The sequence below is a fragment of the Neophocaena asiaeorientalis genome, unplaced genomic scaffold (genome assembly GCF_003031525.2).
Source record: "Neophocaena asiaeorientalis asiaeorientalis breed wild unplaced genomic scaffold, Neophocaena_asiaeorientalis_V1.1 scaffold275, whole genome shotgun sequence".
Taxonomy (NCBI): domain Eukaryota; kingdom Metazoa; phylum Chordata; class Mammalia; order Artiodactyla; family Phocoenidae; genus Neophocaena; species Neophocaena asiaeorientalis.
The window spans coordinates 10,782,359-10,794,674 of NW_020173679.1; the positions used below are offsets into that span (position 1 = coordinate 10,782,359).

The 12,316-nt window shown below is 49.4% G+C and overlaps 1 protein-coding gene across 1 annotated transcript in view; it reads right to left on the reverse strand.

Moving 5' to 3' along the window:
* Nucleotides 1-12,316, reverse strand: part of CAMTA1 (calmodulin binding transcription activator 1) — an 841,285-nt gene that overhangs the window by 565,374 nt on the left and 263,595 nt on the right. The window contains exon 4 of the mRNA XM_024749943.1: nucleotides 10,493-10,560. Within this exon, the coding sequence (XP_024605711.1) occupies nucleotides 10,493-10,560 (68 nt within the window). The remainder of the gene's footprint in view (nucleotides 1-10,492; nucleotides 10,561-12,316) is intronic.

Genomic DNA, 12,316 nt, shown 5'->3' on the forward strand with positions numbered 1-12,316 from the left:
AGGTGGGGGGGAGGAGGGGGGGAGGGGGAATTGGAGGAAGGTGGTCAAAAGGTACAAGCGTCCAGTTACAAGGTAAGTAAGTACTAGCAGTGTGATGTACACTGTGATCAACACAGTTAGCTCTGCTCTATGTTACATATGAAAATTAAGGGAGTAAATCCTGAGTTATTATCACAAGAAAAACAGTTTTCTCCATTTCTTTAATTTTGTATCTGTCTGAGATGAAGGGTGGTCACTAAAGTCACTATGGTAATCACTTCGTGATGTATGTAAATCAAATCATTATGCTGTACGTCTTAAACTCCTACAGTGCTGTGTGTCAGTTACATCTCAATAAAACTGGAAGAAAAGAAAATAATGACTGAAGTGGCAAAGTATGTGTTGTGTGTGGACACGTGTGTATGTGTGCGGGCTGTTGTGTATTCGTACACGTTGCACACTTATGTAGAGGTGTTTAAGCGTGCGTGTGTATATTGTGTATTTCCGAATGTATATATGAGTGTTGCGTGCACATATGTATACATTGCTTACATGTGTGTTATGCTGTATATTGTGTCCATGCATGTCTGTGCATGTGTGTGTCGTGTGTAAGTATGTGTGCGTGTACTTCTGTGTATGTGTGTGTCTGTGCACATGGGTGTATTATGCATTTGTACATGTGTGTATGTATATAAACACACACGATACAAAGCAAACGCTTGTGTGGAAAGTGGGATATGAGGTAGAGTTGGAAAACCAGGAGAGATTTTCTTCCTTTGTTTTTGGCTTCTTTTGAATTTTTTTAAAGCCCCATAATAAAAGACTAGAAAATCTAAGAATAGCGAAGATAATACTACCTCCTAGCCAGACTGCGAACAGTGGGAGAATCTCCAGCCCAGAATATCCAGCTGATTTGAGAATTACTCATTACACGGAAGATGACGAATTGCAGAAAGTGGTCCATTCCGAGAACACACCTTCCAACCTTGCGACACCCCCAAGCACACCAGCAGCCCCCGCTCTGCACAGCCAACATCGATTTACTAGATCAGAATTGATCCAGAGGAAATACCACAGGTGCCAATCTGGACGAATTACAGAGATACCAGACAGTCCTAATTTTCCAGATTCAGGAAAGGGGAGTGAAGACGCTAAGCATAGACTGGTCGGCAGCAGAAAGAAAATGAGGTTACAGTTGATGGACTCCGACAGGGTAGGTAAACGCCTATCCATTTGTGTGAGCACAACGCCAGTGTGTTTCATTCTCAGAAAGTCTTTACTGTCAGGTGTCCTGCTTAGAGGTGCCGGCAGGTGTCCCCTGGGTGAGCAGTCCCCAGGCAGAGTGCCCTGCACCCCAACTTGCATCTCAGGTGCCCTGATGAGAAGCACCCTGCCCGGAGATTTGGACAATCACGGAAGACACCTTCATAGCCAAGTAGAGACAAAGGCATCAAGGTGCCATTGTCAGGTGACTTGCATGGCATACTGACTGGCCCTGGCCACACCCAGGACCCCCAAAATTCTGCCCAGAAGAGGTCACACCCCTTATGCCCACACCAGGAGAGGCTCTGAGCCGGGGGTGCTGCATTAAAGAGGGTGTGGTATCACTGGAGCTGCTGGTCTTTGGGGCCACCTCCCTGCACCCAAGAAGCCTGCACGTCTCAGCCACAGGGTTTCCTGGGCCCTAAGCAGCTGTGCATTTCGAAACTTCAAAACTGCATTGTGAGGCATATCTTTCTGCAGACTCAAAGGAGAGAAAGAGAAAAAAGCAAGACAGTGAAAGAGCAAGTAAGACTGAGAGTGAGCCTAAGAAGAGGAGAGAGGAAGAGAAAACAAGGGAGCAGGTCCCAGGCAGAAGGGCTGGTCAGTGGCCAGCAAGCACCACCCTCAAGGGACAGGGTCCCTTGACGTGAAGGACCGAGCATCGCGTCTCCGATCTAATGACAGTAGAGGGGTGATCACAGGTATAAACCCACAAGGACAGAGCAAAGGGGAACGGGGTCAAGGGTGTCAACACATTCTAGAGAGATGGACGGCAGATGAAGGGTTGGTAACCGACTCGGCAGAACAGAAGCAGCAAAAACCCACGTGCCCTCGAGGGGGCACCAGGATAAACAAGCCCATTCGCCTGCAGAGCCCCAGAAAGACCCATGGACTGGAAGGATCAGGTGCCAGAGAAGCAGAGACTCGGAAAGGGTGAGAGGGAGGGAGGGAGAGGCTGCAGACCTGTGCAGGGAACAGGCAGACCCTCCCAGGGCCCTACACACCCCACCCGGTCTCTGCCCCCACTGGAGACGTGTTTCTTCTTGCAGAAAGGGACCCCGAAAGACCCCAAACTTGGAGACAGCAGAGGAGAGGCAGGAAACACGGATGTAAACCAGGAGAATTCGTTAATTAATGGTGAGATTTCAAGCCCCCTCCCTGCCCGCTTCCCAGACCACTAGCCGCCAAGCCCAAACCACCAGGCAGCGCACTGACAGATCCTTCTCCGGAGAACCCCGAGGGGTATCTCCAGACGTCGGTATCTGGAGATGCAGACTTTCAGGATCCCCACCCCTGGAAGCTGGCTACCTCCATTGACGAGCCCTCTTCCCAGATACGGGAAGCAGAGGAGATGGCAGAGTGAGAGAACAGATCCTCTAGCACACAGGGAAGCAAGAAGATAACATCTAAAACTGACAAATCAAGAGACAGCAGAATAAGCACATTGAAAAGTCGGGAGGTAAAGCAGAACTAAAAGAATTGGCAGTGGTCACTCCTGGGAGATGGGACTGAGCTGTAGGGCAGAGCGCTGCTGTTCCTTCTTACAAGACTTTTTAGGACCATTTGCCTGATTAAACTACATGGATATTGTTGATAAAAATAAAGAGGGTAAAAGAAAGTGAAGGGTGGAGGCAGAAGCTGGCAGTTGCCTAAACCGGCAAGATACGAGACACAAACACACCCTCTCCCCTCTGTTGACTCCCTCCCAGGAAAGAGGCCCTAGACCTGCACTCCTGGTCCAGGAAGTGGGAAGGGAGGTGATGAGAGCTGGCACAATAGCAGAGGACACACAGACCCCGTGAGTGTGACAAATGCCCCCGCACCCACCCGCACAAAGGGTGGCCACTTAAGGCTGTGCAGCTGGAAACCTGAAGCCAGCCCGGGTCTGCTCCCAGGGGCACCAAGGACCAGGGTTCCGGGCAGCCAGTGCCCCCACCTTGGCCCCCTTCCTGGGCACCGGGGGGAATCGGTGGCCTCCACCGTCTCCTCCCACTTTGACATTCTGCATTCTGTGATTCTGGAAGATGCACTGGAATCTGGGGCAGACCCACTTTGATATGGAGGCTGGGGATTTCCCCACCACCACCGAGACACCAGACACTTCATCAGGATCCAGGTCACCGCTCATTCCCCGCCTCATCCAGAAATGCATCCAAACTACAGGACCCCCAAGGCACATGCCTTCCGGGGGTCCCAGGGCAGCTGGGGCTCCTCGTGAGTCCTGAGCCAGCGGCCGCCACCCGCTGCTACTTTTGCTCTTTGGTTAATGATAACAGTTTGGACTTCGTCAAGAATTTGCTCAATGCGGTAGGAACTGCGGAATGGATGTAACATGACACATCGTTATATTAATTTGATAGCAGGTTCCCCAATTCACAGAATGCAGAGGTCACCACATTGAAATCATTGCCAGCCTAGTTTATTTCTTCTTTTGCAGCTCCGAAGGACAGAGTCCCTGAAATGATCTAGGTATAAAGCTGCCCTCCCCAACTGTCCACCAATAGCACCCGCCACAAACACACACGCACACACGCACACACGCACACGCGCACACACGCACGCGCACACACGCACAGGACCAATCCTCAGCCCCCGGCTCTGCCTGTCTGGACACAGCTACAGAGGCAGTCGTGGGAATCTTTTTCTTTTAATTGCTGTAAAATACATATAACATAAAATGTTCCGGTTTTCAGTGTACTGTTCACTGGCATTAAGTACACTCGCGTTGTGCAGCCCTCACCACCGCCCACCCTCAAAACTTTTTCATCATCCCAAACTGAAACTCTGTCTCACCCAACAAAGAGTAGCCCCCGCTCGCCGCAACTACAGAAAGCCCGCGCGCAGCCATGAAGACCCAACGCAGCCAAAGAAATAAAAATAAATTTATAAAAATTATCTTAAAAATTCCTTTTTAGTTCTGGGAATTTTTTAATCCTCCAGATGGGATCTCCGCATGATTTGTGCAATTCTATTCTGCTCACTCCCCAGGAATAGGGGCTTCCTTAGAAAAGTCCTGTAACTGCCCCAAGGAGCAGAAGCCCTGGCAGTGAGAGGTGATTCTCGTGTGCCACTTACAGAGGTCCTGGCCAAAGCAGCCCCACCTGCACAGGGACCCACGTGGGGCCTGATGAGGCTGGCTTCCTGGGTGGAGCGCTCTGCCCACCCCTGGCGCCACCGCCTGGCCCCTCTCCGCTGGTCTGCGCAGGTGCGAGTCTGCCGCTCAACCACGAGCCCGCACACTGCCGCTCACCCAGTCAAAGCTCCTGCTTCTCCGCGTGCAAGCCCTTCAGAGACAACAGGGAAGGCGCGGCCCTGCCCCTGGGGAGCTCGCTGTCCCCGTGAGGAGGTAAGACTTCCACACTTACGATCACTAAATTGTCAAAAACTGATGACAAAGAACGTGGGCTGCAGAAGAGGGCTGACAGAGAAGAGGGCTGCTCCCCGTGAGTTGGCGTGTTTGGGGGACCTCCCGGGAAGACGTCAGATCCGAGGGGCGGGCAGATTGGGCATTTGAGGGGAGGCCAGTGGCCTCTGAAGAGCAGTAGACAGCCCCCTAACTGTAATGGGTACTTTGCAGCGGGGAGTCAAAGAAAAAGATTGAGAAAGGGAGGTTGAGGCAGAACAAGGGCCTTGAACACAACACTGGGCTTCATCTCATAGGAAGTTGCTAAGGTTTTCAAGGAGAACAGCAATGTAACAAAAGGAGCGTTTCAGGGAAACCAGCGGGAGGAAAGGAGTCCAGCCTGGAGAGGCGAGTGTCCAGAGCTGTTTCATAACCCAAGCATGGTGCAGGTGGCAAGGGCCGAACCTGGGGAACACAGGAAAGTAAGGATGTGAATTACAGTTTGCAACTGGCAGAACTGGTGACTAATTCTATTCAGGGGGTGAAAGAGAAAGAGGGGCCGTGAAGGAGGACAAGGTGTGAGCTTTGGACCCTTTAAGATGAGGTTCTGACAACAAGGGAAATCAGAGAACGGAAACAGAGCAGAAGTGAGGGCAGGAGGGAGAGGAAAGATGATGAGTTTGAGATAATAACATGACATCCAGGCGGCCCAGGAGAGAGGTTCAGACTTGGGGAAGGTCCACAGAGGGTTAATAGTCAAACCCTGGAGTTCTTGGAGTCCTGGGAGGGAGAACTTTGGAGGAAAGGGCAGAAGACCCAAGACTAGTTCCTACCACTGGGGTGGGAAAGGTCCAGGGCAGAAGAAGCAGTGGACCTACAGGGTCCTGAGAGCCGGGAGAGCGAGGGTGGGTCTCTCGCCGAGTCCCTTGGGTCTTCTTGAAACTCAGGTCTCACTTTTCTTCTCCTTTCCTTCCAGAACCCTCCCTCTATTGGCTGTTTTACTGCTTATTGACCAAGAAGCATTTAGTGTTCGTTATAGGAAAATTCTATTATTAGAACTTTAGTGTTTCAGCGTTAAGATGTCATCCATTTAAATCAAATTAATTAATTAGATAATGAATAACATTTTCCAGCCTCCTTCTAACCGATACACACAGGATTCCTGAGAAGGAAATGTTTTCGATTCCATTTTGAGCTTTGCGTGTCCCCGGCTTCCAAGGAAGTTTGCATGTTTCCCAGGGGAGGAGAAATAAATTATTGGGATTGCTAAATTTTGCAGCCCGCCTGCCTGTGCTCTGCTGGGCTCTGCTCTCCACCCTGGGGGGGAGTGTGTGCTTCTCTACACTGCCTGCAGCTCCGGGCTAAATCCATCTCCAGAGGCCAGCACAGGAACCCACAGCCAAGCTCACCAGCAAAGGGAGGCTGGGTCTCCGGGGTGGTTCAGAATTCGTGGAGATGGGAGGTGGGAAAGAATAGTGGAACAGTTTGCGGGGCCACCTTCAAATCCCACACCAGCAGAGGGTTAGCATCAAAGCTAAGTTTGTGGGCTTTGCAATAAGATAATCCTGGGTTCAAATTCCAGTTCCAACATTCGCTGTGCAACCTTGGACAGATAATACACCCTCTCTCCGTCTCATCGCCTGGCGGAGGTGTTGAAAGGAGTTACAAGCCCACAGAAGTACCCCAGAGCACCGCTGTGCAACCTTGGACAGATAATACACCCTCTCTCCGTCTCATCGCCTGGCGGAGGTGTTGAAAGGAGTTACAAGCCCACAGAAGTACCCCAGAGCACCGCTGTGCAACCTTGGACAGATAATACACCCTCTCTCCGTCTCATCGCCTGGCGGAGGTGTTGAAAGGAGTTACAAGCCCACAGAAGTACCCCAGAGCACAGTACAAGGGCAATCTATACAAGACAAAAAGAGAGTCAACCCAGGTCTCTCCCTTCAAACCCTGACTCACTCTCTCATTCATTTCACAAATATTCATGGAGCACCCACCATGTGTCCAGCAGCGCTGCAGGCATTGGGGAGGCCCCTTGAACAAGCTAGACCGAAAGTCCCTCTCCTTGTGGTACTTTTACTTTGGGGGAGAGGAGGTCAGATAATGAATAAGTGAATTAAACAAATAAATAGGGGAACTACGCAGTGTGTCCGACGGTGACAAGCACACTAGAGAAACAGAAAACAGGGAAAGAGGAAAGGGATTCTGGCTGGATGGGAGGGGTGCGATTCTAAATTGTGGGTTCAGGGAGGGCCTCACAGAGAAAGTGACAAAGAATCAAGGCCAGAAGGAGGAGCTGGAAGAACGTACAAGACGGAGGGTGGAAGCTCTTGATTCCAAGATTCTAAATCCACCCGGTGGGGTGGGGAGTGTGGAGTCCCCTGGGGTCTCCCTGCGGCATTACTATAGCGCTGGGCACACAGCAAGTGCCAAATAAAGACGTCCTGAAGGGTGATTTCTCAAGGTGCCATTTCCAGAAGATCCCAGGTGCTGATAATACAATATGGGCTGTTTCAACAATCTGCATTCAGCCCTGTCATAGCGCCACTGCTGCCCCCGGGACCCCCAACCCTGGGAGCCTCCTTGTAGCACGCTTCATTATTAAACAGGTGAGCGGGGCTCCCAGGACCTTCTCTGTAATTAGGGCAGGATCTGAGCAAGGGCTCTATTTATAACCCCCAGCCATCAGCAAGCCACGGAGACAAGGAGTGGGTCCCCCTGCAGCTCCTATACCAACATCTATATGTGAGCTGAATACAACAATTAATTTAATAGGGATTCCTCCACACAAACAATGTATCATTTTATTAGGAAACTCTATAAATGTCAGTGGTGCAATTCATTCTTATTAATTTTCTAAAATGAAATTAGCAGCGGCAGAAAAGAGAAGCTGTATCGCCTCCTCGTTCAACAGAGCTTTGGTGTCATTAATTCCTTAATACCAGGAGGCCGGTTTGCAAGAGCTCAGCAGTTCACGGCGTCAATTAATTTCAATACAAGAGAAGGCGGGGTGGGGAGATCCAAACTCAACTCAACAACTACTTTAAGAAGATTCTTGAACAATCACAGCAACTTTTCCCCCTCCTGGGACAAGACGCTTTCAAGTGTAAACACGGATTGGATATTATAAGACTAATAGGAAACGTTCTGTCTTCACCCTCTGCCCTTAGGAAAGAAATTCGTCCTTCCAAAGCCTGGAACGATTGTGGAAGGCGCGTCCTAAAATCAAAGCCTCCAGGAGGCCTGGGGACAGCTCCTTGCAGACAAGAGGGACGATGACACCCCCGTGCTTGGACATGGACCCTCACGGCATGCAAAGAAAGATCACCAATACTATCTCATTCAGTCCTCATCGTGACCCAGTGAGGACAGAATCAACATTGACCCCTGTTTCATGCGTGAAGAAGAAAAAGTAGACCTTTGAAAGGGGATGAAATGACTTTCTTAAAGTCACAGAGCTACTGAGTGACAGGGCCAAGGCTCAAACCCAGATTTGTCAATATCGAAACCCACACTCCTTCTCTGCTGCCGGGGCACCCCTTGTGCCTCGGGATGGGAAGTCAAGTGAATCAGGCATGACCATGAGTGACATTCGCTTCTCAGTGGAAACCCGAATTCAGACTGAAACGTGAGGCAGAATCCCCGCCTTGTTGTGCAGTCAGAGGGCAGCTGAAACAGGACATGTGTCTGCATATCTGAAATCAGATGTCTGGCCCGGGACACGTTCCAGAAACTCTCACTCTCTGGCTAAAGAGAAGCTCTTTCCTTCCACTTAGATTCAGGGAGTGTTTTGCTGAGGAGTGAAGCGAGTGTGGAGCGGCTGGAGGCTGCTCGAAATGAGAACCGCTGTGGGGAGCCAGGAAATGGTGCTGAAGCAGGGATCAGACAGCCTCTCTTCCGTCCAGAGAAGCTAGGGCAGCAGTTCTCAAAGTGAGGTCCCAGGCCAGCTGCACCCCATCACCTGGGAACCTGTTAGAAATAACAGGTGCTCAGGTCCCACACCAGACACACTGAATCAGAAACTGGGGGTGGGGTGCAGCATGTTACTTTAACAAGCCCTTCAGCTCATTCTGTTGCCTGCTCAAGTTTGGGAACCACTGCCCTGGGAGAAGATGTCCCCAGAAGGAAGGAGAGGTGAGTGGGCCAGGCTTTCCGTGGTACAGGACACGGCTGTGCTCACCAAAGAGTAGACTGCATCACCATTCATTCTCCCTGCCCCTACTCTGACCCCACTGTAGCAAAGAATGTCCTTCTTGGCCTCATTCTTATTGGGCTCAGCTACGGGAATCACTTTGGCACATGGATTTGTGAGCAGGTGTGACATATGATGCCACATCCAGCGTCATATCCAGGGGTTTTCACTGTGCCTGCCTTGGGCTTTTAAACCTCTGCCATCCCCCATGAGAACCAGATGTCCCAGACAGGGAAGGGATGGGGGCAGGGGGAGGCTTCCTCAGCCTAGGTTCTACAACAGAAAGACACATCTCCAGTGGTCCTGAAGTCAACCCAAAGCCACAGCCACCCCACAGACCCATGAGCAGGAAATAAAAATGTATTGTTATAAGTCACTTAGTTTGGAGATTGTTTCTTACAAGGCATTATCACATCAAAAGCTGACGGATACAAACCATTTGATTTTATAGCAAAGGAAATCACAGCCTCAGAAGGCTGAGGAGTTGAAGACATCCTACAGAGGGGTTCAGGCTGAAAGGTAAAAGAATCAGAGTCAACCTCTACCCTCACCTGGAGAATGCAGATATCGGGAACGAATCCTCCTTTCCTCAGTATCCTCTGACCTCCTTCAAAATGGAAAATTCTGTCCTCATCTAATGGATGCTGACCAGTAAAAACCTAAGCCTCATGAAGAAATATGTTAAAGAATCTTCTAGACTGAGGAAACATCTTTCCTCCATGGCTCACAAAGGATGAACAGGTCAAGCTGATGGCCAAGTGGGCAGAGGACACACCCCCAACCCTTTCCCGGGTCTCCCAGTTAACAAATTTGGAGAATTTGGTGCTTCTGGACAAAGGGAACAGACTGGGCTTTCTGCCTCTCACATTCAAACCCACAGAGCAGTTATCCTGTAAGCCGCACCCCAGCTAACACCACTCAGGCGGCTGTTAAACACCTGGCCCCGTCACCGCTGATAGAAAAACTGTGGCAATTGGAAGAGAGTGGCCGGGTATTTCCGAAGCTCTAGAATGGAACATACTAAAAATGAAAGCATGAGAGCTAGGGAGGAAAGAAGAGGCTGCCTTTAAAAACCAACCCTAAGTCCCAATGTCTCCATTCTTCACAAAAGAATATCACTTGTACTGACAGAACTCAAGTCAGCTGAATCTTCACCAATTCCCTCCATTCCCAAGTGGTGAGACTAGTTCAGTGTCCACGGCGGTTGACAGGTTCACGGACATTGACTAAATAATAAACTGCAAACTTAGCCGTGAATCCTGATTTGGGAGACCTTAACACCATCAAGAAAAACTTGACTTTCAGTTTGTAAAACGTGTTGAGATGAAAGTGGACAGGTGAGGTAGTTTCCCTTTTAGAAAGTAAGTTTCTAGAGAACACGGGTGTCAGATGGGCACTTTCCCAAAATAAACTTCCCCTGATGGTCCTGCCTGCCAAACCTTTTCTAAGCACCCGGCTGAAGGATCCAGCGTCAAGCCAGCAGCTTAAAATTTCCAACTTGCATGATAGCAGCTGCCCTCTTTTTTTTAATCCATCCAATTGCAGTCACTACCACTGTCTTAGGCTGATGACTGAGACCTCAATGTCACAAGCTCTCAGGCAGAACATGGCATTTTGAACTTGCCCATGAATTGACTGGCCAAATCAGGTAATCAATGAAAATCAATCCATTTACTGTACATATTGAAAAACTGTGAGATCTGGGACATTACCTTGTCTTAGGGGATGTGGTTAGCCATTCTTCGTGTTTCTCAAATGTTATTAAATAAGCTGCAATTTCCTGAAACAGAAGAATAAAAAGATAATAACAACAGTTAGCTCACATTGGATCCTGAGAGGTAAGAAAGTTTTTTGCTGTTTCCCAGCCGCTGTCCTCTTTTGTGAGGCCGGAACCCCATCTCCAGTGGAGAAACACTCGACTTGGACTGTGTTTCTATTTTGACTTTTCTAAGACCTTTCCATTCAACCTGCCATACTATAATAATCAAAGCACTGGGTTTCTGAGTCAGTGACAAGGACAAAGATATTTCTCTGTAGGAGGAAAACATCAGACACCATTTCAGCTTCTAAATGTCATTAATTTGAAGGAGGGGAAAAACACATGCCAACAACAGGTCTCCACTCATGCAAGGTCAGAATTGGAACATTTAGTTGGTCTCCTTCTGAAGCTGGAGTAACCTTTCATCACTGTCACAAGAAATGTTGCCTTCTCTCAGCATGAGCCCCAAGCCCCGAGCCAAATCACACAAAGATTAAAAAGAAAAGAAAAGAAAAAGCCATATTACAGGGACAGAGACAGAGAGACAGAAAGAGAGAGAGAGAGAGAGAGTTAACCTTTCCCGCTACTGAAAACTTAATGTACTGAGGATCACTCCAGAAGGAAGAGCAATGTCTACAGAGCTGAAGGCAAAGATGGAAGAAACGTGGGCACCTGGAGGTAAATTAAATATTTATAAACACAACAACATCACTGCAGATAGAATTACTGATTTATTAACAATTTCCATAAAAAGCCAGTGGGTGACATCCACATAAGTCATTGCTCGGGCTCTGAGGCGTGATGTGGCCCGTTACTTCCAGCTCCAAATGAATCTGCTAACGTGAAATTGGCAGGGACTGTAAGTTAGATTAAGGTTGGACTAGTACACAGTTCCCTTGATCTTGGTGATGATACAGTATGGAGCGGCCGCCCTTGACAACCAGAAAAATGTGGAGAACGGGCCTCCCTTCTCAACTTTCTGTGCAGCTGGGGTTCGTGAAGGGCTCCCCGTGATAGAGCAGCCTGGCCACCTAGAGACCTGCAGCCTCCCCCTGCAGTTAGCCTCTTCTGGGCTTGGATATTAGGGAGTGGACACCCGTGACCACAGAGATGCTAAACTTGGCCTTGAAGAAAAAGAAGACACATCACCAAAACCAGGGAAGCGGAGCAGCTCAAGGTAGAAAAAACCACCCATGCCACACAGTATGAAGGTCACCGGCCAGGGCGGCGTGGGCAGTCAGGGCCTCACATCATTGTGGAAACCAGCCACGACCACGAGCTAGCCAATGACTAATCACCAGAGCCCAAGCCACCTCAGTCCAGAAGACTGGACCTTTCACCAAGAAGCTGGGAAGCAGAAACCTATGACAAAAACAGAGCTGCCTTGTTGTACAGATTTTTACTGTTGACTGCAACCAAAGAAGCTGATCAACCAGCACATTGTTCCCTCTCGTCTCTGAGAGAGAACATATTCTCTTTCCCCTCCTTAGAAGATGTCTTCCCTAAGGTGTCACCATAGATAGGTATCACCTCCCCTGGCTGGCCCTCCTAACTCTTCATGACAGGATGGGTTGCCCATCCTCTGTGCTCCCATGGCACCCAGCACCTTCCCCCAGTGTGCAGGATTTATCACTCTGCATCCTAAGGGCTTGTTTACTTGGATAGCATCCCCTCACTGGGCCATGTACTCCTCAAGTGCAAGGAATAGATCATCACTGATGTATCCCTGGGACCTCACAATGTCCTGATAAGTGTTTGTTAGACAGATGGATGGATG